This window comes from Pteropus medius, unplaced genomic scaffold, assembly GCF_902729225.1.
Source record: "Pteropus medius unplaced genomic scaffold, Ma_sr-lr_union100, whole genome shotgun sequence".
Lineage (NCBI taxonomy): Eukaryota > Metazoa > Chordata > Mammalia > Chiroptera > Pteropodidae > Pteropus > Pteropus medius.
In genome coordinates this window covers 325,574-351,583 of record NW_024348304.1, presented here as the reverse complement: position 1 = coordinate 351,583, position 26,010 = coordinate 325,574, and the positions used below count along the sequence as shown (strand labels likewise).

Below are 26,010 nucleotides of genomic sequence, written 5' to 3'. Positions count from 1 at the left end.
AAAAAAGGGGCGGGGTGGGGACCAAATTGTATGGCCATGACTTTGTAGTGGTAAAGGAGGATCTGGACGCTATCGACTGTTGAATGCTGTATGGATTACCGTCATGATCCTTGTATTTTCAGGGTGTTATTCTATTTTTATCTTACATCACACAGATGAGATCTATAAGGTACCTCTTGGTGGCACTGGTGTGTAAATTGCAGACTGTCACTGAAATAATGTATCTACATACTGGTATAGGCCTGTGCATGCATACATATTTCTTTAGCATAGAAAATTGTTTCAAGAGTAACTGTCTTTATCTTTTTATCGTACACATTGTGATGTAGCAGTTATGCTAAAATCTGTAGTCACATACTTCAATAGTTTGTTTAGACCCCTCTGATGGATGTCACTGAAATTTTTAAAGACATTAGACTATGTATGCAGGATTTTTATGTGTGCCACTTTAACAGTCAAAAAGGTAGATTAGAAATTGGTTTACCTTTAGATAATGGTTGATTTTACTTTACTAGTTCAGAAATTAAAAGAAGTTGGGCAGTGCTATGCCTGTTTATCATTGAATGTCTTAGTCCATACAGAAGAACAGTTCTTCTTTAGAACTGGTTAGTTGATTCAAATAATTTTAATTTTTAGAAAAGTCATTCCATACATTAATATCTGGTACACGGGCACAAGTCAAAGTTTTCATCCTCATGTGAATATTTCTTTTCCAGTATCTTAAGTCGGAAAAAAATATATATAGTCCTCCCCTACCTCACCCTATATTTATATTACTCATAACTAGCAAGAAGTTGTTCTCATTCTAAAGTATCTTGTTTTTGTTATAGCTGAGTAACATTACACAATTTCATTTCAATTTTCAGCCCAAAAAGGCCCCACAGTTTTATTAAGTTGTTGAAAAGATGTCTGTGAAAATGCTCAGCCTTGTATTTTCAGAAGACTGGCCTTTGCCAGTCACAACCTGTGTGAACTTGTGCAGGTCACTTAGCACCTGTGTGCCTGAACAAGCAGTGTCGTTAAAGGGGTAAGTTTGGGCGAAGCCTGTCTTCACGGAGAATGTCACAGAAGGCAGCTGCGATGTCAGCCCTGACGGGCCCCGGGAACACTGTCAGAATGGGACGTGGGGCTACAGAGCATGGTGATCTAATCCCACATGCCATTTCCAAGACTGAAAACGCAAAACAGCGCACTCACCCGGCCTCTCACGCAGACGGCTAACGAGTGAGGCTTGGGGCTCTGTGGGCCGCCTGTCCCATGGGGCAGAGCCGGGGGTGGTGTCATCACCACCGAGCTCTCAATTACAAAGAACGGTTTCCTTCAACAGCAGTATGGAGAGAAAGTGCATGAGAATGTACTGGAAATATTGGATTCTGGGAGGAAACTGGTCACAGACACATTCTTGCCTCGCAGTGAAGTGCCTTTATTTTCAGCATAGAGCACAGACGTCTGGTTTTCCATTTTTCTGTGTTTTTCATCAGACTGCACCCCTAAAATCCTACACGCCATCACGAGCACGGCTGCCTGTTCTGTGTGTACGAATATAACTTAGTGCGAGGGGTGTGACCGCCACGCGGTCCTTGTGCGGCCGCAGCCACGGCGAGGCGGCAGAACCAGCGCTCACGACCGGGACGTGCGTCAACCCGCTCTGCTGAGTCCCTGCCGCGTGCCGGGCCCAGGGCTCAGCCATGGGGACAGTGTGGCAACCGCAAGGCACTCACAGCCCCCGCGGGCCGTGCTGGGGGAGAGGCCTACGCGCTCCTGCCGGTTACCGCGGACACACGGGGCACACTGCCACGTCTGTTTCCATCTGCAACATGTGTTTCGGTCCTCGGAGGGCCGTCGTGACCTGGAACTTGGAAGAACATCTCAGTGGCCGCCCTGTGTTCTCGCAAGTATGACTCACTCAGACCTGAGAGCTTAAGGCTCTCTGGCGTAAGGGACGTCTGACGTGAGGGGGTACACATTCCACTACCTGTGGTATCGTTCCACTCAGCGCTCCTAGACTGTCGCCATGCAGCTGTGGACTCTCCCCCTGCTCCATCACGGGAGCGAGGAAGGAAGGATGAAGGCTCGCTGCGCCTGTCCGTGCACTTCTCAAAAGCCTGTGTAAACACGTCTGAATGAATGTTGCTGAAAATGATGTAAATAGTCGAAAATAGAAATTTCTATTACAGTTTAAGAAAAGGAAACCTACGAATCATCACTAGCCACTGTTAATACCTATTTGTATTCTTATACCTTTTCAATATATTTGAACAAATATATAGTTTCTGGCACTATTTTTGTACTAGGATAAAGGAGTTACTATGTATATTATGTTTAGCTTTTACGTCGTTTTAAATAATTGTGAACGTTGCTTCCTTGTCTCTCCTGTCCCCCACCCTGAGAAGCATTTCAGAGACAAAATCGCTTTAAAGGAACGCTCACCTGCACGGTCCCTACGAAGCCAAGCGGCGTCGGGAAGGTGGTCCGTGGCGCAAACGTTTCGACGCCGTGGTTTCCTCCTTTTGCCATGCTTTGTGAAAATAAAAACAATGAGTGAGTAGATGTGAGTATGGTGTGATTATTAGGGGCTTGGAACTTTAAAGGGGTTATTAAAGGGTTTGGATTTTAGGGGAGGTTAGGGGATTTGAATTTTAAGGGGGGTTTTAGGGGTTTGATTTAAGAGGGCTTAATGGGAGTTTGATTTTGGGGGTTACAGGGCCTGGATTTTAAGGGGGGTTATTAGGGGATTAAGCAGGGGGAACAGGCCAACAGCTGGCGAGCCTAATCGAGCTGACCTGTGGTCCTAGCTGACAATGACGAGGTTAAGGACCCTCCCTCGGCCTAGCCTCCTCCAGCAACAGTGTTCTCTGTCAACACCATTCGCGACCCACTCAAGGGCAGCCTTTCCACACACCTCACTGCAAGATCCCAACCACTATGGAGGGCGGTTCTGACTGGCCCTGTGTCGCATGAGAGCTGACCTTAGGGGTCAAATTCTGGCCAAATGGCAGCAACCGGATCTGAGTGTCTAGTTTCAAAGCTAGTGTTTATTCCACTTAGCTCTCTTTTTAAATTTTAATTGTAAAAGGTCCTAAATCCACTCTCGGTGGATCAGACGGGTGTGTTCTGGCTTCACAGCTAAAGCCCTTGAGCTCCACTGTGACGGCCAGCACTGCGCCCTCACAGAGCCCCGGGCCCCCTGTGCCTCGGTGCACATCTAGGGGCGTGCAGCTCTAAGGCGATGCACAGTCTCTCGTCCATGGTGTGCTTCTGCCACCAGACGAGCCCTCCTCTTGTGAACCTCCAGGCTGTGCCTGACTCACAAAGCTAAAGGCAAACATGCACGGAAGCTCTCGTAAAACTGTATTCTAGGTTTTCTGACCACTAGAGGGCACCACAGCTTCACTTGTGTTTAAAGTAATCTTCCCTTACTGGGTACGAGAAATAAAAAATGTCTTTTTAAAAGAATTTTCGTAGCTGAAGAAAAATCAATGGAAAAATCACTGGAGAATTAAGACTTACTGCCCTTTGTCCAGGGATCACGTCTTCCTGATGTTCTCCAAACGATGATCACCTGACGTCTCTGAGCTCGTGCCTCCTGCAGAAGGGAGAAGCCCGGCAGGGAGGAGCCTCTGGCAGCTCTTCGGGCAGCTTTTTTGAGCCCACGTTCTTGCTATTGCTGTGCCACCCTCTCCTCCAGCGGGTTCCTATGTTTGATACGTGAAAACGTCAGGATACCATTTTCTATTTTTAAGGCACATAGTAGTAAATAACAGAAACACTTTGAACTTGCAGAGATTATTCTGATTTTAAGCTACATTCAGCCTTGAAAGGAAAAAACACCTATGTTTCCAATTCTCAAGCCAGTCTGTTCAAAACAGAAATCCGTAAGAGCTATAAATGGAATCGAAATAATCATCACACACTTCTTTGGAAATAAAGGCAGGACTGTCCTACCATTCATTATTATTCTTTCTCTTGAAACCTCTGCTTCTCTTTTCCTGTTCTGGCCCTGTCCCGGGGCCTTCGTATTTGACTCCCCCTAGGGCTGCGGGACACAGCCCTCCTGGGCTGTCAGCGTGTGTTCTTGTACGTTGAGGGTCCTCAGCAAACAATGAGGACAAGAACAGACTCTCATCCTTCCCCACTTGACATAAAATGGAATTTTTTATAAAGAGGAGAAGGTAATCCCAGTGAAAAGCAACAGAAAAATCAATACATTTTTAGAAATTCTCAGACAGCTGAAATTTAAGGTGAAATAAAACGATTTTTTAGAAAAAATGTTTTTCTACCATGAAAAGTCAGTTACTAGAATTTCATTAATAAATGAATAATCATTGGTAGAGTTACTCTGAGTGGGAGTTTTACCACGTTGCTAGAAGCCAAGGAATATTCATAAAGGCCAGAGGCCAAGGATCATGTGGAGAAAACAAGATTTACATTTAAAAATAAGCAAACAAGTCAACAGAAGACGTTCACTCATTCACAAATATAGCTGATTTTCTAGTGTCGGCTGGAGTAGCTACATAGGCAGGCCCCACAGAGCTGCTAGTCCAGCGGAGGCCACACCAGGGCAAAGAGAGCCAGGCCTGTGCCCTGAGGCAGGGGAGTGGATGGTACTTAATTCAAACCCAAGGGTCACAGAGGGCTTCCTTTGGGGTGTGGCATCTGGTTTAACGGAAGGACCAGGGAGCAGGGCATTCCCAGCAGGAGCAACTGCATGTGAGGACAGTGAGCAGCACGCTGTAGAGAACTGGAAAGCTTCCCTTACTGCTCGCTTAAATACGTCTAAGTTGTTACACTATGAACGGTGAGGATTAAAAACACTTATAAAGGGTAAGTATTTAAAATAGCTGTGTACAAGTGGTGTAAAATAAAGCAAATATCCTTCAAGTGTATATCTGAATCCTTGGGAAAGAGAATCCTACAGGCCAAAATCCAGCTAATTAAAAACCCGAGCAGGAAGCACATGAGCTGCGGCTGGATCGGGCCTGCGAAAACCTGCAGGGCTCGGCGAGCAGGGGCTTCACTGCCGGCCAAGCAGGAGGCGTGGTCTTGAGACCCGGGACGCAACTGCAGGCTGGCCCTCCACGCAGGGCTGCAGCCTCCCAAGGGCCACGTCCTCGAGGAGCAAGGACAAGGGGAACCCGCTCAGACACAGCATGCCCGTCTCAATCGGGCTCTCCCTAAAAAAAATCACGACGTTGGGCCCACCCTCCTGGTCACACACATGTGAGGTGTGAATGTGGTCCGGGACTACCCGCACCAGACCGGAAGCAGAAAAGGAAGTCCCAGGCCAGTCACGGCCCTGGACACCTGGGATCAGCAAAGGCCCATGTCCTTGGAAGAAGAACTTCACTTCAAACAGGCCCGGGACATGACACGGTTGTGTCACTAAAGACAGTCACAATTCAGAGCTGCAGACCACACGAGGAAGTCCCAGGACAGGCGTCGGAAGCCACAGGCTGGGTTGGATCCCCAGGGAGTCAGACAGCACAGCTTTCGGGCAGGGCCGCTGGAGGAGTCACTGGTTCCTCACTCTTGTGTTTGCAAGGAACACCCGGAAAGTGACATTCTGGGCCTCTCGTTCCACCTCTAACTCAGCCCAGTCACATACCTGACTGGAGGTGACAGCCAACCGTCCACAGTCTGTAAGTAGGTGAAGTTACGTAAGGAAAAGTGGAATGCTGGGGATTTGTTTCTTGACCTTTCTAAGCGGTGCGAGCTGCAACCGCAGGTCAGCGTGTCTGGGTACGTGGGCCTGTCCCAAGTCCAGCCGCTGAAGGGGTGGAGCTGAGGCGGGGGTGTCAGCACACCACGTGACCAGAGCACGCGCTCCAAACACCTATTTACCTCCCCGTCTCTGGGGAACAGGGGAGTCAGAGCAGGGGGTTGCAGGCTGAGTCTCAGCAGGAGGGGACAACTGTGGCTCTCCCACGGCACCCATACTGGCTTCAGCAGGACCCCAACACACCAGCTCCGCACCAGCCCCCCTCCCCAGAGACGGCACCCTTGCAGAACACGTGAGCACAGAAGGCCAGAATGATGAGTGTGCGTGTTGGCTGCGGCACATCACAGGCTGAGAGGATGATGGGAGGGTGACACCGTATGTCACCCATACTGCTCACCGGTAACTGACCCAGCTGTTTCTAGATCTGGGAGGGAGGGCGATGGTGCTCGTTCTGATTTGTCACCTGAATATGTCCTAATGGGTTGGAGCAACAACCAGGAGCAACTGGGAGGGACGGATTCCTGCCAGCGGCCACCCCGGAGGCTAACGGTCACCGTTCATTATCAGGACCAAGGGACCAGTCCAGCTTTGAAGATGGACAGAAAGCGTCCCTGAGGAGGAGCTGTCCGTCCCGCGTCTGTGACAGAGACCAGCACTTGAAGAGATGAGGGGGGCTGGTGGGGCCTCACCAGAGCCAACGGGTGGGGCAGGGCTGATCCCCGCAGCTCTAGTTCGGGGTGACGCCCGATGGCGGGGTGCTCCAGCTCCACAGGGAGAGCCCTGCCGGGGCCAGGAAAGGGCCCAAGGGCCGTGTCGCCTGCAGGGGCCTCTCCCAAGGGCGACTAGAGGACGGCTCTGTGCCGCAGACGGGCCTGCAGCAGAGAGGGCGAGGGAGGAGGCCGCCGGGTGAGCAGTTCCCGTGTGCCGTGGCCTCTCCACACGTCAGCTCACTTCACCCTTAGACCATGTCAGCAACGGAGCACCCTGTCCCCACTTCAGACAGAAAACAAGGCAGAGAAGGCTGGGTCACTCGGTCACAGCTAGAACGTGAACTCAGGCCGGGCCTCGAAGTCCCTGCCCTCCTCCCTGCAGCCGTCACGGCAGCAGCGCCCCGAGAGGTGACTCCTGGCCTTCCTGTGAGCGCTGAGGCCCACGGATCGATGGACATCACGGTGCGGACTTCCCCCGGCCCCGTTTCTCGGCCTGCACACATACATCCTGGGTACACTGTCCCGAGACACCCCCTCCCTCCGGAGTTCTCGTGGGTGCTCGTTTAGGCTGCCTCTTCCTCCTCCATCCATCCAAGCTGCCTCCATGTTACTCCCACGCATGGAAATCCTCCATCGATTTTCTGTCACCTCTATCTGACATAAAGGTGAGCAGGGCGGACATTTTATTGCCAAGGCAGCCGCAGCGTGTGCTGCGATCTGCTGCTGTCCACTCAACCTCCGCGTGCTGTCCCACGTGCCCCGAACAAGCCTGGTATCGACAGTCATCACCATCAGCGACGCTGTGGCCAGTTAATCATTCACTTTGATAGCCAACGTCAGAACAGTTTCCCGTGAGGTCTGTTTTCCCATTTTCAAATTGGCCACACTAACCTCTTACAGAAACAGACGCGCTACGTCTCAGGCAGCTGTCATTCCCCACCGCGGCCTTATGTCACTATCACAGATCATGGGGCATCCACTCATATTGAGCATTTCTGATTTCTAGCTACATGTTTTTTTTCCAGGACAGCCTGTGACTGAACCCAGTGTCCTAGGGCTCCTGGGCAGCAGCAGCTCGCTGTCACCTGCCAGGCAGGGGCAGGAAGAGGGCAGCCGCATGCAGCCCTGGTGCTCTGTCACGGCCTGGAGGGGGGAACGCTCGTCCTCACCGGGTGACCTGATTTTACCAGGGCCACCGTGCGCACATCTGCTCCAGGCCTTCCTGCCCGGAGATAAAGACGTGTGTGCTCCGCAGGTGTGGGCATCGGCCGCCCAACACGGCGCCCGCTTACCGGCAGCCGCGATGTACCCCACGAACAGGCTGGGTCTGAGGAGTAGACAGGGGAAACGGAAGTGGCCCTGCAGCCACCACCTCCACCGCTGCAGCTCTGGCCACTGCGAGCTAGAAATCCGATTTCCCAAGAGACTAACAGACAAAGACGTCAGCATCCCACAGGAGTCCCCGAGCGAGTGTCAGGAGCAGGGCTCCCCGACCCAATGGGGGCTGGAGGGACGACGTGCTGCCAGATGACCCACTGGAGCACCTCGTAGTATTTCTCGGCCAAATTTTGAAAGAAAATGGCTAAGTACAACAGCCACAGCGTGAGGAGGGCCCCGGCGTGGGAAAGGCCCCGAGGGCCAGGCAAGTCCAGAACGGGGAACAGAAGGACGAGCTGCGAAGCATCGGCTGGGCCCCCGAGGGCAGCTGCCACCATTAGGCTGCACGGTCCATCCACTGACGCTTCGCTTTTTCCCAGAAAGAGACCGACGAGGATCCTGGTCCCAGAGGTAAACCTGCCACGTGAAGCGAGCCAGCCTCAGCAGCGCAGGAGGTGGGTTTCGTGGACGCTGCGCTGTGCTGTGAGGACCCATCTCCCGCTCCATGCGCCGCACACACACGCAGCACCAGGGCGCAAAGGCAGCTGGGACGGCTGACCGCCCACAGGCCGGCTCACAGCCGGGTCCTCCCCAGAAACCATCCTGGGCCCAAGGGAGCTGCCTGGCTCCAGGGTTCACCCTCTCAAGGGGTAGCCTGCATCCCATCACTGGTCAGTGAGGGGACAGCTCTGTCCCCCTAGGTGAGGGATGACTTTGGAGAGCGGTCCTGGTCCCGGCCGTGCTCAGGGCTGTGCGGCACAGCAGGTCACCTTCCCCGCCCGGTCCCGCCAGCCCTTCACAGAGCCCCCGAGAGCTCTCTCCCCACCACAGCTCGAGTCCACCTCTTCAACCGGAACGGTGACAGGGCTCAGCGGGGGGTCCTGTGCCGTGTGTGTGTGTGTGTGTGTGTGTGTGTGTGTGTGTGTGTGTGTGTGTGTCGCACTCTTCTGCATCAGAGCCCATGTTAATAAGAAGCACTAAGCAAACGTCTATGTGCTTCCTGAGTTCCCACTTTATTTTTTGGAAAACGTCAGAAACGTGGCCTCCGTAACATGCGGCCGTTTTCACGGGCCTGCTCACTGCAGCGGGGGGCTGCAGACTCCCCGGGGTCACCGAGTCCTAAATCACACTTTGAACAAGCTGGCCTTGCATGGCAGGAGGGCTGCTGTACTTCAGCTTGGCATACGGTCATTTGTATGGCAGCGGGAACTGCTTGGCAAGAACCGTTTAGATACCGTATTTTTTGAAAACAGCAGACACATAAGTTGAAACTCTATACAAAAGCAGACACATAAGTTGAAACTCTACTCAACTTATGTGTCTGCTTTTGTATTATACAGATCATTTTTAGACAGTAAGATTTTGGTATTTGGCATTTCAGAGGTCACATGACACAGGCTGAGACAACTTTTTGGATTAGTTCATTCAAATCCCAATTACACGATTCCTAGCAGGAATGGTTCTACAAAATCCTTTCTGTGGCCAGCCTGGTACAGTTCATTAAGCCAAAAGCACTCTGGCCTGTGCCTATGGGGCAGGGTGGCTCAAATGACTGAGGCTGACAGAGCTGACGTGGCTGACAACCCGACACTGCAGCTGGATTCAAGGGGAAGCGTGCTAATTCGTACCAGGTTACAGCAACAGGCCAAAGGTGCCTGTAATGATTTTAGAGAATTATCTTTGACCATTGACACCAATAGCTCTGTATGACATAAACTAGATAACAAATATTTATTGACTGAATTATCCCTTTAATGTACCAGCTTTATAAAAAAAAAAACCTCTGAAAATGAGAGGAAAGGTTACGACGCTGACATCGGAGCGCAGGTGAAGCCCAGGTAGCCCAGGCCGGGGAGGAGGCGAGCAAGGCTGGCTCACTGGAGAGGTGAGCCGAGCTGACTTAGAGGCTGAGTGGGTGTCAGGCAGGAAAAGCTCGGGTGAGGGCTGCAGGAAAGAAGCCGGGGCAGACGGATGTGAGGTCACAGCACCCCGGCAGAGGACGGGGAGGGGGGAACAAGAGACTTGAGCAACTGGGAGCTTCCTGCTGATGGCAACAGGGGTTAGATGAACCGCACAGGGAGGACAGGGCGTGGTCGGGTCGGCATCTGATAAAGATAAGTCTGACGAAATGGATCCTGGGAGATTAGAGGGGAAACCATTTAGGAGATTATTGTAGCAATGAATCTAGGTGACAAATGGTGACAATCTGGGAACAGAAAGGAAAAGGGGATACATTTACGTGATACTAAGGAATGGAAACGGAGCTGATCTGCTGATAAAATGAGAAGCCGAGGACAAAGGAAAGACCTTGGAGTGACTCCTAGGGTGGCAGTGTCACCCGCTGACACGGGAAATGTCAGAGAAGAGGACGAGGCTGGGTGCCACGCTCACTCCTCTCCAGCTGCGTGCGGTTCGAGGTGCCGGCAGAGCGCGTGCGTGGAGCGGCCTGCCGAGGCACAGGTACCAGGTAGGACAGAGAGCTGCGCAGCCATCTTGAAACATCGGAGCCGCACAGGAGGAACGGAAGCGATGGCCTGGAATTAAGAGAGATCTTAAGATGGCACCAAAACACAGGGCGTGAGCTGAGGAAGAGTGGCCGTGGCGGGGCAGCAGGGGCCCATCAAGAAAGAACGAAGGCGGAAGCGGCCCTGAGACTTCGGAGGGAGGGTCCACGGCGGAGAGCGAGGGCCGGGTGTGTGCGCCACACTCGTGGACACAGCGCCGCCAGCGACGCAGACGCAGCCAGTGCCCCGGCGGGCACGAAAGCTGGGCTGAGAAGAGACAGGCGGAGAGTGGCCTGGCTAGAAAGGGGGAGAGGAACACCGAGTAGGTTCTAGAAACAATCCAGGGAGGGTTCGCTTGAACTCTTGAAATGGAAGCGACCCGATCATTTGGATGTGCAGGAGCAAAGATCCCACCACACCCAAGTAAATAATTAAAGGGGAAAGAGAGAGGGAGATGTGAGGAGACAGGAAAAGCATCTTCGTGGGCCCCACACCAGCGGGAATCCTGACCCACGCTGAAGGACCCAGAATTTATAGGCGCGAAGGACGTGTAGCAGGTAACACTGAAAATGAGGTGTACATCGGGGACGCACTGCTGGCTGGTTTATTTTCTCCGTGCAGCAATTTTCAATGTGCAGGTCACCTGGAGAATGAGTAGAGACAGTCACTGTCACCGACGAGGAGGGCGTTGATGGGGACACGGAAGCCTCGCCAGGCAGGGCGGACGACTGGGCTGAGCCCGGAAACCCTGCATGTGTAACAGCACCTGGGGCAGTACAGGAAACAGCGCCAGGGAGTTTTTGATTATTCTTATTGATAACAGGTTATTAAATGGCTAGAGACGTAAATAAAGCCAGAGGAGCTCCACCGGGGGAGGGGCCGGCCGTTCTCTCCAGCCGAGGCCCGAGGCTGTGGGGCGGGCGGGGAGCACCCAGGAGCTAGAGGGAGGACCCAAGGTCCCAGAGGGGCCTGCTGAGGGTTGGCCGACCTCAGCTCCCGCCAGGGGTGCACGTGGTAAAGCACAGAGACAAGGTCATGGAGCTGTGAGGCCAAGTGACAAGAGGCTCATCCATGTAGACGTCGAGGTCACCCAGGACGATGGCAGGCCAAAGGATGATGCTGAGCTGGGTGCCAAGACGTTCAGTGACAGGTGGCCAGTGACGAAGCAGATGGGGCAGACGGTAGAGAAGGATAGACGGGCAAGTGGAAGACAGCATGAAGCAGGCTGGAAGGTGAAACCCAATGGAAATGGGTCAAAAGCAAAGGTTTTCTTAAAAAAAAAAAAAGAAAGAAAGAAAAGGAAAGCAGAGACATAACGGTATGGCTGCGGGACATGGCAGCAGGTGGCTGACACAAATCCAGCCACTTCTATGTGGGATGGACACAGGAGACGAGCAACGTCCCCTCCCGACTGCTCGAGGGGACGCATCATTTTGAGGACAGACCTAGACTACAAAGACAAGGCACCAGAGGAAGGCCAGAAATCCTTCGTACAAGGTCATTCAACTGACGCGCGGATCCTGCAACACAGCTGTCTTGTTACTTCAGGAACGAGGCGCGGCAACCCAGCCCCCTCCCCACGCGGACGCCGCCGAGCGTGCGGCTGTGACTCTGCGGTCTCGGGGGAGAAGCGCAACCAGGCTTCGCAGGCACGAAACCCAAGACGTAAGTGCACAGGGCCGACATTTCCAAAACCCAGCGGCTCACGGCTCCACCAGCATGAAGTCAACTCGGCAGCAGACTTCGAGCCCCCCACAACCCGCCGCTGGGGCGACGCGGTCTTCAGACTCCCACTGCTGCCCTCGCCCGCGGACGGCCCGACAGCCACCGCTTCCTCCTGCACGGGAGCGTTAACCCCCTGGGACCAGAAAGCAGATTCAGCAATTCTGAGAGATTAGCAAAGGCCTGGAAACGCTGTTTCTCCTAAATGACATTTTAAAGAATACGCTGGAAAAACCTTCCCGCCTGCCACTCCGTGGGGTACGAGGACTTCTGCGACCCCCAGAAGCTGCTCCTTCGAGATGAGCAGGAAACACGTCGCCTGCCCCAAGAGGTCCTTGGACTTCGCGACGGTGCAAACGTCCCCGTTATCATGACACGCTGTTCGTGTCTCTCAGGAACGGGGCTGCGGTTTCCGGGAGGTCAGCGCGCTGACGCCACCCGCCGAGCCTCTCGTGGGCACTGAGGGCAGGCTTCTGATGGCAGTCAGTGACCCAGCGTCCCAGGACCAGAAGCGAAAGAAACGCATGTTCAGGACAGTGGGGACACCGGCCTCGGCGTCCTCAGAGATGCCAACGCGGTCCGCTCTCTCCCCGGGAGCTGCCATGCAGCCTTGCCAACGCGCTCGCTTGATGAAATTAAAAGGGGCAACTCCGGGGAGAGTACGCCCAGGGGGGACCACTGAGGCTTCAACACGGGACTCTGTTCCCCATGTCCCAGGCACGAAGCTGGCGGCGCCGACAAAATGCCGGGCGCCCACCATGCAGCACATCGCTGACCCTCGTCAGCGAGAGGCTCTCTGGCCACACTCACGCACAGTGACCCTCTCTCTAGCCATCAGCGTGCTCGGGCTGGTTAAGGACCAGAAGTCCGCACGCCACGCTAAGCCGACGTCTCTCCCCGGTGACTCCACGTGCGAGGCCGGAAGCCAGCGGGCAGGAGAGACAGTGCCCCGTCTTCCCCTTTCCAGCGCCCGCCATCCCTCGCCCCTCTTGCTCAGGTTTGGCTTCAGACTGCCCCACGTTTGGGGTCAGCAGGAGTGAAGAGCGGAACTAAGGGGTGGTTTTAATCAGTGGCAGGGCTGACATCTGGCTTGCATTTTCTTTGCGCATGGCAGCTGTTTAAAGCTAATTCTGATGGGAGTTTTTATGTTATGTCCGGCCACATTTCTAAGCCCCGAAACATTTCTCAGCAACTCTTCACCATTCAAGACCAAAACAAAAACAGAACGAGCCCGTACTTCATGTCGTGCACTGCAACAGGCCCAGGATACTCACCCAAATCTGCAGCAACCCCAAACCACAATGCAGAAGGACATATTGAAAATAAATGGATTTTCAGTCTCGATATCATATTAACTTTAATCTTTCAGCTGTATTTAGTCATAAAGTCTTAGTGACAAGGTAGGTGCTACTGTAAAAGAGGTCATTAACACCTCCCTTCCCAGATGTCATTTGACCTATGCTCTAAAGTAATTTATCTCCGATACAGAATGCACTTTGACCTGTGAGCAAAACCATTTTCAGACGGCATGCACTGTAATTCTTGAATAAATGTGCTCACAAACTGTAGTTCAAGGAAGAGAAGGTACGCTCCTCATGCTTTAATTCAGTTGAATTTCAGGAGAGGAGCTAAGGAATTTGTAGAAAGAAAAACCAGAACGGCTTGGCATTGGTGCAGTTCCGTGGCCTCTTGAACTTTAACCTTCCACATCACAGCACGAAGCTGGTTCTGAGATAAGAAGCAGAATAAATCCTCCTTGAAAACAGAGGGATCCCCGACTGCCTAAGTAAGGGCTACTCACCTGGAGGCCATGGCGTTCGATGGTGCCTGGAAGACTGACCGGAACGAGAACTATGACAAGTTCTTGGAAAAAATGGGTAAGGGCCTCATCCCGGGTGGCTCATTCTTTGTTTCTCAGACAGTTTTCTAGCTCCTTCTAAGTCTCTGGGCTTAGGGGATGGCCCCAGCAGTGGCGGCGAGGATCCCAAATGTGTGCTGGTTTGAGCAGGGGAAACCACCGTCTCACTGAGGGAGGAGGTTCTCGGTGCTGTCCTCTGAAACAGAAAGAAGATCCAGATGTTTCATCACGTTAACTGCTGACTGCGCCTGTATCACTAGAAACCGGTGGGGTTTTTCGTTCAGAAAGTGAAAACTGGCAGTGTGTAATGATAACCTCCAGACTTGGGGGTGGAAAAGCAAAGACCATATAAGAAAATAATAGAAAAGCATTCTACCAAGCGTGACAGCGCTGAATAAATGAGACAGTGCTCTTTTCCTCTGACTTACAAAGCTTTTGGAGTAATCTCAGAACGGTATGTAGTTTCTAAGGGGGTTTTAATTGAAGTGATTTTAATATCTGTAGCAATACACGGTCAGCCCATATGCTGCACAAGACTGGCAAACGAATATGTGTCATTCCCCCAAAATAAAAGTCTGCATCCATTAACACCTACAGTTCAGGGATTCCAGGTTTAAATTTATGGAATTTGTATATTTTACAATAATGAACTTGACTGTAATAATTGCTAATTTTCTCATTTTTTGACAGAAATGCCACAAAAAGCAAAGAGAATTAAGTTGTTCAAGATTTAAAGCATTTATGGAAAGCATAAAAAAATTATCGTATATGCAAAATTAAAGTTGTATATCCTTATAATATACGAATATATTTTTTAATCTTTCCTTTGCCATTTCTGGAGTTCAGTTTACTGAACACTGAAACAAAAAGCTTGATAATTTTATTAAAACTACTCAATTCTAAGATTCTATAATTCTATGCTTCATTTAATTTTTCTTAAGTTTTGGAAAAAGAGCTTGAGAATCAGTGCTCTCGATCCAACTGAGATCGAACTTGTCCCACAGAAGCCACTGGAGTACTCTTGTGCCAAGGCAAAGTTCTCAGGGTGTCCTCCTCACCCGCAAAATAGTAACGATTAATTAATTAAAACAGAATGTGGTAACATAAACACTTTCGATGGCATTCTGACTTTAGCCAATCTCTTTCCCTTTGCAGGTGTCAGTATGATAAAAAGGAAGCTTGCAGCTCATGACAACTTGAAACTGATAATTAAACAAGAGGGAAATAAATTCACAGTCAGAGAATCGAGCACGTTTCGAGACATCGAAATTGTTTTTGAGCTTGGTGTCACTTTTAATTACAGCCTGGCGGACGGAACTGAACTCAGTGTAAGAAACTTTTTTTTTTTATAAGCAATGCATTCTTAACGTTTCTACCCAATGCCAAAGTAATCTCTGATATCTGCCACTGGGCGGTTTTATCAACGTAGCTCTTTCACTTGAGTTTATCCGCATCGCATGTTGCACAAGCTGGCAGAATATTGGAACGTTTCATTTCCGCACACGTCTATGAGGGGTTTGGAGTGAACGGTAAGAGGGAAAATACCCTTTGAATGGCGGAGTACAGGCCTATTCTAAAAAATCTAAAGCCTCAGTGTTTTCAACTTCCCATGCCTGACAGCCACAAAAACTTCGAGTTATCTAACTTAAACGTGACAGGCATTTAATAAATGTAACTGACATAATAAAATAAATGAATAAATTAGTGAATGAGTGAGTGAGCAAATGGAAAGGTCCAGTGCTATGTGGTAGGCCAATGGGAATATAGCTTTTAATGTTTAAGATATGAAATTTAGGGCGTCACATGTTTCAACTGATTTCTTAAAAACTCATTTTGTCCTCAGAATTATTCTGGTTAAGTTATATATGTTTGCAACAACAATTAAACTGTCAAATATTTGATCCCCTATGACCATTTTAAAATTATTACAACAATTTACATAAATTAAAACAAGCACAAGGTTGGTAGCCTCCCCATGAAACTCATTTGAGCCAGGACTAAATTTAGGACGCTCTTTTTAACAAGAAAGATTTAGAAACGAGAAGCCCTGATCATCTGCCTTAAAATTCGGCAGAACCGTTGCCAGCACAGACTGCAGGGCCCGCGGCCCAGGTTCAGTGCCGACTCTGTGACGGCGGGTAAGTGCTGTGTCTGCGCGTTCTCATCTGTGAATGTAGATCATAATATCTACTTCCTAGGGTCACTGTGACGATGGAAGTGGGTCTACACAACTCAGAACAGAACCTGACACATGTAGGACCCTAAAAATGCTATTTCCTTACTCTTTCATTTTTACACAGGGGACCTGGAGCCTAGAGGGAAACAAACTTGTTGGAAAATTCAAACGGTAGACAACGGAAATGAACTGAACGCTGTCCGAGAAGTTATAGGTGGTGAAATGGTCCAGGTGGGTTGTAAAAGGATTATAGCTATTTCCCAAAGGCTAAAGTAATTACACAATGAGAATCTTATTTTTGTGGTTGCTGAGGTGTACCTACAGTAAAAAGACTACTACTTTTCTCCTAAGTCTTCTGATTTTAAATATATAGATATTTTCTGATGCCTATTTATTGATGAGAACTTACATATGTCAAATACATCAATGCTTATTTTAACTGAAAACAGGACTACAAACCAACAGGTGTTTTTAAATGGGTGTATCCTGTATCTGAACAAAATGCTGCTATTAAGTACAATAAAAAATACTATAAATTCATTTCAAAGCTATAATATTATATTAGTCTAACATGATCTAATATTTTTCTTAATTCAGCCTTAAACCTTAATGAGAAACTCTTCTGTTTGTTAATGCCTTTCAGACTTACATGTATGAAGGAGTGGAAGCCAAGAGGATCTTCAAGAAGCAGTGAGCGCCACCTTGGCACCCAACCTGGGCACAGTCGTGGGGGTGGGAAGGTGCACTGGTCGACCGCTTCCTCCTCGTCGTGTGAAGTGACTGACGGAGGAGCCTTTATAACGCTGGTCACTGGTTACACTTCCAGTCTTGCCAAAGCAAACAAAGTCAAGCTAATTAGGATCTAACTCGGTTTACGTGCTCTAAAATGTACATTTATTGGTGTTCTACAAAAATTTGTGACATTTTTTAAAGCAATAAATATTATTCCTACATTGCTTTATAAGTAACCCCTCCTTAAAAAAAAAAAAGCTGTGGGACATGGATGTGTGTATTGATAGACTCTTTTGGGTTTTTTCCACATTTGCTAAACTAAAAACAGAGATTGCATTGAGGTCTTTAAAATCTTGTATTGGTTTTAAGTATTTTCCTTAGTGAAACCAATTATTATAAAAGTAATACATATTCAAACAGAAAACTTAGAAATAAGAAAAGCGAATGCAAAATAAATATCCCCATAAACCCACAGTCCAGAGACTGTCGCCATCCTGATTTTCACAGCCGTCTTCCCAGTCCTCCTCTGGGGGCATGGAAGTGTCTGTGACCCACCATGCCACTGTGAATAACAGGACAGGACACAGCGTGCGAGTGAACGGCCTGGAACATGCTGCTCTGCACTGTCGTGATTCCCAGACACGGCTAAGAATCAGAATCACCCAAGACACTTAATCGTTTTTACACCTAACTCTCCGCTGTTACCCGCTCCCAGAAACTCTGAAAACAGAACCAAGGACTGTAGAAAACCCCCAAGGGACTCCGACACAGCATGTACAGTAACCTGCTCTGAGAACTGGGCTCTCAGATGCCAAACGAGTCACCTTCAGCTGCCACCCGCCTTTTACCGAGAAACATAGCCACGGCCAGTGTGCCAGGGCCCGGGACGCTCTCTCTTCCTTACATTCTCACATGTGCGAGGTCGTGCACTGCAAGCACTTGCATTTTCGGAGGATGTGTATTAGGGGTGGAGAAGGCGATCAATTTTTTATGAATTTAACTCTGCAAACTTTTCTTGTGATGAATTCTTTTTCATACTCATGATGGAGTGGTAATAGCTAACACTTAGCTAGTTCTTACCGTGCTCCAGGCACTGCGCTAAGTGCTACATGGATATGGCAGGTATGTCACAGCGAGGAAACAAAACCTTCTACGTACATGGTGCAAACGAACAGATGGGAGATGACATAACTTTCTGCAAAAACACGAACTTAAACCCACGGTTCATTTTACAACTTCATTAAAAACTTTACATAGAAAATAGTAGTTATTTAGATTTTCACTCACTTTTTAAAAATAAAGGTTCAAAGGGCCTTTACCTCTCTAACTATACCTGTTTACGTATGTAAAATAGGAAAAGGGCAGATAATAATATTAATCTCATTCGAAAGTAGAGAACGAAGGCACATTATCAGCTTGTCTACTGTTGCATGGAGTCCATGATAATTACAGGAATTAAATATAGGTCTTGAAACTCGGTCCAGTACATTATGATCTATGCCATTACTATGCAGCCTGTTATAAACAAAAATATCTTAAGAAAACAATGTCCCTTAATTCCTTAGTGGCACCCCAGAATAGCACTCCAAGTGATCCACTCCAAGTGATCACACTGTCAAATAGTGCCAATTAAGTGGTTAGGCACTTATCTATTTCTGGCCTCACTGTAGGCTAACTTTTTCTTCACAATTTATATCCTTCCTAGTATTAAATTTCCACTACTTATTAGTATTGGAGAGTAGCCTATCATTTGCTAAGTGACTGCCATTGCCATAACCCCTCTTTGGGAAACTGACCTTGATATTATGCCAACTTGACTGACCAACAGGGTGCCTGACCCAAGAGCAACCCATCTCATATATCTGGTCACTTTCTGTCCTCTGTGCAGAAGGAGCAATATAAGAGAACCCAGAAGAACCTCTCCTTAGGGAGTCTGAATTTGAAAAATACACGGTACTTGATAGGAAGAAAAAAGGCCGAACGGGGACAGAGGGGAGGCAGTGCGCGTGTGGGGCTGCGATTAGGCAGAAGCCACAGCGGTGACCCCTGGATAGAGGGGTCGTCAGGAGCAGCTTGAGTGGTAAAAGCTGAAACATTTACATGGGGAATAGGGCGTCTGGGATTGGCTTCAAATATTTTCCTCCCTGATCTCAGGTCAGGAAGATAGTGGGGTGGAGCGGAACAGATGAAATTAGATGGTCACACGTCAGTGACTGCTGCAGCTGCTGAAAAGTGCCTGACGCATAAAGACACAGGATGGGTTCCTTGGGTATCTAGTAGGATGCATTAAACTTTTCTCTCTTTTGGAAGTATTTAAACTTTTTCATGACAAAAACTTGAAAACATCATACATACATATGTGCCACCCGAAGCCAACCACTTCCCATCACTTCCACTGCTGTCACCTTGGTCTGAGTCACCACTGTCTTTCCCATAGATTACTGCGATAACCCCCTAAATGGCCTCCCACTTTCTACTTTCCCTGCCCCACACCCCTTGTCCTTTTCAACACAGCAGCCAGAAGGAGCCTTTAAAAGTCTAAGTCAGGCCTTGCCACTCCTCTAAACGAAACACTGCATGCCTCCCATTTCATTCAGAGGAAAAGCCACTGTCCTCCCAACGGCCTACAGGACCCTATGTGACCAGATCCCCCATTCCTATCGGATGCGCCTTCCTGTTTTCGTGGAATGTCTGGGGCGGGATGTTCCAAGCAGAGAACACACCCTGGAGCAAAGGCTGCACACAGAGCAAGCCGGCTACATTTGGAGAGCAAGTGCCGCCTGGTGAGAGCCCCCTAGGCCTTCCGGAACTGACCTGAACGAGACCAGTGCTCAGGAACGCAGGCCGGCTCAGCCGTCCAGGACCGGGGAGCGATATGCTCAGAGACTGGGGTTGGGTTCACACAGACTGGCCTGACTTTCTTGGCTCTCCACTTACAAACTAAAACGCAAGAGCTGAGCCTCAGAATGGGGAAAACAGTAATGATTTTCTGAGATTGTTACTAATTGAGGTATTAGACATAAGGCATCTAGCATGGTGCCCAGCATATAGCTGGTGCTCAATAAACAAGGAATGCAAACCTGTGCCCTTCTCTCGCAGAGAAAACAGAGCGCAGTGTGTCTTGAGTAGATGGGAAAATCTTTTCCCCAAATCTCCTCACTGAGCCTGTGTGGCAAGCGAGCCTTGGCCTGGTAATGAGAACTCTTAGTTCTGGTGCAATCTGTGACACAGCCAGCTGCGGACCTGGGCAAGTCACTTCGTCTCTTTGGAACGTAGTTCAGTCATCTTTATAACTGGACTAGATAATCTCTAAACTCCTCTCCAGTGCTAAGGTTCTGTGACCTGTGACTAACATCCAGTGATTCTCCCTGTAAGCAGCCCCTGGGTGTGTGTCACAGGGAGATGTCGTGATGACAAAGGGTAGGAAAGGAGATGTCTTTTAAATTCCTAAGCCGGGCTGGCTTCATGGGCGTGCGACCTGCAGGCTCAGAAGGTCCGCGTGCCTGGTTTATGTTCCCCTGTCGCTGTCTTAAAATTCTCAATAGAATGTGAACAGGCAGCCCTGCATTTTCAAGGCTCTGCCAAGGAGAACCTGGTCCTGCTCCTACGGAGCGGGCTCTGGCTAGGGAGGAAAGCTATCCTCCCGTGAGCACTAGAGGCTGGCAGCAAGACATGCCTGGGTACCTGCGGGCAGGTGACTGGGTGCATGAGACAGCTAGCTGTCCGGGTAGCATGGAAGTGGGAGTTTGTGGGGATCCGGAGGGAAGGATGGTGGTGACTGACACTTCGAACTATTGTGAAAAGCTTCCAATCCTCGGCCACTCGCTTTCTCTCAACACTAGTACGAGGCCGCCCTCTACCGGTCAGTGGCGTGAACTCTTCCAAAGACCTCAAAGCGGGGTCTTTGCATTTCAGTATGAGTATGAGTGTTCCAGAAAGGCTGGACAGACCATGTTCTGCAGTTTGAAATAACTATCAAATGCTTCCCCAGCTCCAACTTCCATACTAAACAGAATTCAGGCAAAGCCTCCTTTTCTGTCCTGGAATTTGTGTAGAATTATTTTATGAGGTGGCAACATTGAAAACTTTACAAACTTGATTCTTCCCAGTTTCCAAAGCCAATATACACTATCTCGTTTAGTCTGCCTGGGTTGCCAACTAGTGTGCTAGCTGCAGTGTACATGGCGTGGAGTGTTCCCCATGTGCCCGTCAGAGCTGGTGGTTTACGGTGCTGTTAATCCTCTCTCTTCTCACTGATCTTCCGTCTAGATGTTTTACCATTATCGAAAGTCGAGAATTGAAATTTTCAACTATTACTGTAGAACTGTCTGTCTCCCTTCAATTCAGTCCGTGTCTTCATATATTTTGATTCAGTGTTGGCTTAGTTGCTATAAACTTTTGTTTCCAGAGTTCTGAGAAACTTCTTTGGAATAGTTTCTGCTTATTTCTCAATGTTTCTGTGGGAGGACAGAGGCGTGGAGCTGCCTACTCCACCATTTTGAACATGGGTCTCCCACAGTGGCTTTTTGACATAGCTCTTGCTGGAGCAGGGATGTTTATAGATATGAGCATAAAAGCTGACCTCCCCCAGCAGGGGCCTGCAGCCTCCTTCCCTGCATGTCTCCTCCAATCAGGGCAACGCCTGAGTTTTCCCTAAGGAATCAGAGCTGCACGAAATGAGATTGAAAAGCAGTTATACATCATCATGACCCCGATACTTATGTGCCTTGTGCTTGTGATCACATGTCAGAAATAAGTGGCAATTCTGGCCTATGCTGTCTCTTGCTTATTTTCTAACTTGTTTACAGAAAACTTTCTTCCCAACTTTTAATGACTATATTTTCATTGAGAAAATTTGGAAAATACGAAAAAGCACAAAGAATAAAATGATCTGTGATCCTACCTCCTAGAGATCACTGCTATTAACATGTTGACATTTCTCACACTTATAAATGTCTAATTCTGGTTAATATTTTATACATAGCAGTTTCCACCTTGCCATCCGTTCACTTCACAGGTATTCTAGTCCATGCCTATGCTACTACTGCCATGTCTACTCTCGGAAGCCTATTACATCATTGTAGGAGAGAAGACATGCCATATGCTAACCTTCCAGTCTCCGCCCTCGATGACTATCCCTCCAACACCTTTCAATAAAACAAAACAGGCTGTTTGCTCTGTTGATTAGTATAATGATATTTCAAGGTTGTGGGTTTCAACATCTTAATCTATGCCTACTAATTACATAAACTTTGCCCTATTAAAGTTGTTTTTAAACTTTAAAAAGCAGCAGAAAACCTTTCTATTTTAAAACAAAATCTTTTATGAAACCGTAAATATAAAATAAACAAGACTGAGCTCTCACAGTTGGAAGTCGGTATGTGTGTGAGCAGGCGCGGTAAAAAGGACAGTTTATTCACAGCCAATCCTGCTTGGCCTTCCAACACCACACCACGATGCCAAACCTCAGCGGGGTGGGGAGAGACGAATAATAGTGCACATGATTGGGAGCTGCTAAAGGCCAAGATGAAGACACGAGAGATGTTGAAACAAACAGCATCTGGTTATGATGACTGTACAATTCTCGAAGAAAACTGTCACAGGTATGTACAGCAGTTATGATCGAAGAGAAAAAAAGAAATGGTGGGCCCAAGGGCATGGGGTGGCCTGAGGTATGGACAATGAAGAGGTTGCCCAAAGGCTCCGACGGCTTGGATAGAATCAGGGGTGCCAGCTAGAGATGAGGCCTCTGAATGGACGCAGAAGTCTCACCAGTGTCGATGAGGAAGTCCAGTTCCTAATCCTCTACTGTAAGTTTAATGGTGAGCTCTGGGGCGCGGCTGAGGACCAGGCACCCCTGTCAGTCCATGGGGTACTGTCCCACAGAAGGGGAAAAACGAACCCTCTGAGGCTGCAGGGGTCTGGAGAGATGGCTTTTAAGCAGAAAACAAGAATGCTCATGAGAGAAGACACCAGAGTTGCCCCTCTTGAAGAACTGGTTCACACACAGCCGTTTCTGCTGCTAATCTAAATTCAGAAGGGAAGAGACAAGGAGAGACTTACCACTCTCCCTTGATCAAGCCCTGCGTGCAGATCGGGGAGACTGACGTGAAAATTCTTATTCTGCGGGCTTATGTCAGAGGCCCCAGGATCTCTCAGGTGAGGCAGGCCTGGCGTGCACAGTGTCCAGCCAGCGACATCCTACCCTTGTCACCAGAACTGTAGCTGAGGAAATATTCTCCGCTGCCACGAGGCCCTCTGCAGCACCACAAATGGAGTCCGCAGATTTACCCCAGCTTTAGGCTTTTCCCACTGTTTACTGCCTACGTACTCAGTGGACGGCCTGAATGCTCTCCAAGTAGACGTGGCAACACCAGAACTAGAGGCGACAGATGGTGAAAAAGTAATAACGCAGATTACGCCTCACTCTGGTATTGCTTTATGGACTGACTCAGACCAAGGAACTCATTTTACAGCAGAGATCAACCATTTGCTTACAAAATCGTTGGGGTACTCATTAAAATTTCATACCCTGTACCATCCCCAATTCTCAAGGCAAATGAAACCTAAAAATCTAGACATCAAAAGGACTTTAGGAAAAGTCTGTCAAGTAACTGGACTTAATGGCCAGAAGCATTACCTCTGGTCCTTATAAAAATCTGAAATACTCCAAATAGAAGACATGGACTAAGCCCTTTTGTAAGACTGGTTGCCCTATGCCTCCTGGCATCTCGAAACAGTCCATTCCTGGATTCAGTAAACGGTAGAGGAACTTGAGTGAACAATTTGATACTATAACTAGCTATATACAGAAGTAACTAATATCCTTGAAAGATATCATCAATAGGTAAAAAGAGCATGACCTCTACTGACTGGCGAGCTTCATCACCCCTTTTGAACAGGACATTGGATGCACATCAGGGTTTTTAGAAGAAAGCACACATTGTCACACCTTGCTGGGAAGGCCCTTACGAGATGCTTACCACCTACACTGCTATCAAAATAAAGGAAAGACACTCCTGATTCATGCAAGCCATGTCACGTTAGATCAGCACACTAGGACAACTGGAAGGCCATCCCTGAGGTGACCTTGAAGTAAGGGTCTCCTTGGCCAAGTCCTAGGCCCCAGATACAGACACAAGCATGAAGCAGGCAGCTTTTCCCAAGATCACAGATCAAGAAATCTCGCTTCCACCTATTTTCTCCACTTACTGGGTCTCCCTACTCCCAAAGGGAAATAAAAAAGAGAGGGAAAAAATATCTCCTTTTAACAAAGCCTCCCCTTCCTTTAGCCATTTATGAAAAGGCTGACTGGAGCTGGCTGGTCCCAATCTATCCTATTTTCCCTCTCATCCGCCACCACGGGCCCTTTTTCAAACTGTGTCTCACTCTTAGGAACTCTCACTGTTTTCTCACCAGGTCACGCATACACGCGACACCCCCTTACACCAGTTTTCCAACTGTGGCCACATTAGCTCATCAATCTGATCGTTGGCTATGTCGACATCTAGATTATGCAAAAGAACCTAAACTAACTTTTGTTCCTGCCGATGCGAGCACTTGCTGGACCAACTCCAGAAAAGAAACAGGGTGTGGCATCCATGATCAAGGATCCAAGAAAAGGCCACGCATCTCTTTTGGTGAGTCGGTTGGGCAGGGGAAAACCTCTTTGGAATCTCAGGGATTGTCTCTGCTCCGGTAAAGACTTTAGAAAGGAATTTTCCCCCTCGCATTGAAAACAGGCACGGTGCTGGACCCTTCTCATGTATATCAAGGAACCAAGACGATACTGCAACCAGGCCTTGTGGTTTGATTCCACAGGTAGCATTCCTCAAACATCTTGTGAAGGTGACTCTCATGGTATGGACTCTTTGCAAATCACCAGCTGTTGCAGCTGACTCATAAGCCACCCTTGTGTAATTTAGCCTAGTTCAGTTGCTCCCCTAATTAGCTACCAAAGACCAAAGATGACATATGGTTAGACTAAAAATCCAGACTAAGCGAGTCGGGTCATACGACCCGGCCTTATGGCTGCTAAGTCCTAAGGGCAGGCCTCTTGTACCAGGTGTTCCACAGCCTGTTTTCCTACTGACTGACAGGGTCACAGGGAAGATGGAGATGTGCAGATGCCAACGCCAACGGTGACAAGGCAGACCAAACCCCAACCAGGCAGGTCACAAGTTCCATTCCGATCCTGTCACTGAACGAGACCGGTCTTTTTATCTCGGACGGTGATAAGGTATGGAAAGGGTTCCCACCTGGAGGATCAAGACACGTGGTCTTGGATTCCTGGCACCCTCCGTCACTAGGTGCTCCACCTCAAATGCCAGCCAAATTACGAACCTGGGCCCCTTCGTTCTCAAAGACGAGATGTGACAGAAAAGCGGCTGTGTGCGTGAGGACGCTGAGGTGCATTTCGTTTTCTAAAGGTAGAACTCTGCTTGGTGTCCATGTTGACGAAAACCCTTCTTATACGGACTGGGCTTCAATTTGCTCCTGTGAGGTACGGCACGCGGGTAACCCCGCTTCCCACCTCAGTATCAGGTCCGCTCCCAAGGTTAACTAACTGACTACCATGCCGGGGACAGCACAAAACCCGTCGGAGCGAGGGGCCCTCCTAAAACCCTGGCATAAAGGCCAAAGGGAGCACAGGGACAAGGAAAGGCGCCTGGGCCGTTCCCGGGCGGAACCCGTCACCTGCTACGACTGGGCCGTGACGGTGACTTCCGGTCCGGCCAGGGTACTTCTCCCCAGGAAACCTGAACGACCAGTTTTCCGCCGGGAGGCAGCAGGCGGGGTGGGCGGGACAGTGGAGGCGGCCCTGGCGGTCGCGCTGCCTGCCGACCGTCACGGAGACGCCGGCCGCGGGCGGCGCCTGAGCGCTGGGAGGCGGGCACGGACCACTTCCGGGGCGGGGCGCCGCGCGTGCGCATCGGCCCGGGCGGATGCGGAAGCGCTCAGCGCGCGGGGCTCTGCAGTTTCTCCGAGTGCAGCGCGCAGCGGCTGGTCCGCGATGGAGGCGGGCGCGGCGGCGGGGGGCGCGGCGGGGGGAGAGCGGGACGGGCCCCGCGAGCGGCGAGGCCTGGGCGAAGGCGCGAGGCAGCAGCCGAACCACCAATTGCCGCCTCGGACCGCGGCGGAGCGATTCCCAAAACAGTCGTACTGGTTGGATCTCTGGCTGTTCTTCCTCGTCGACCTGGTGTTGTTTTTCT

At 49.5% G+C, this 26,010-nt stretch overlaps 1 protein-coding gene and 1 long non-coding RNA gene across 4 annotated transcripts; one reads left to right on the top strand and one right to left on the bottom strand.

Annotated features, from left to right (window-relative positions):
* Nucleotides 1–606: 606 nt before the first annotated feature.
* On the bottom strand, nt 607–25,681 carry LOC120616202 (uncharacterized). Of its 3 annotated transcripts, none has more exons than XR_005656516.1 (5): nt 22,862–25,681; nt 16,716–16,893; nt 13,834–14,086; nt 3,511–3,695; nt 607–2,518 (listed from the first exon to the last, which is right to left on the bottom strand). It is a non-coding gene; the product is annotated as an uncharacterized LOC120616202 (long non-coding RNA). The 3 variants fall into 3 exon arrangements; XR_005656515.1 differs by having other exon boundaries at nt 25,057–25,681; XR_005656517.1 differs by having other exon boundaries at nt 25,142–25,681.
* On the top strand, nt 13,814–16,432 carry FABP2 (fatty acid binding protein 2). Its single transcript, XM_039879507.1, is given in 4 exon segments — nt 13,814–13,909; nt 15,046–15,218; nt 16,191–16,236; nt 16,239–16,432. Coding segments are annotated over 4 exon segments (390 nt in total). The 5' UTR covers nt 13,814–13,842; the 3' UTR covers nt 16,343–16,432.
* Nucleotides 25,682–26,010: the final 329 nt, after the last annotated feature.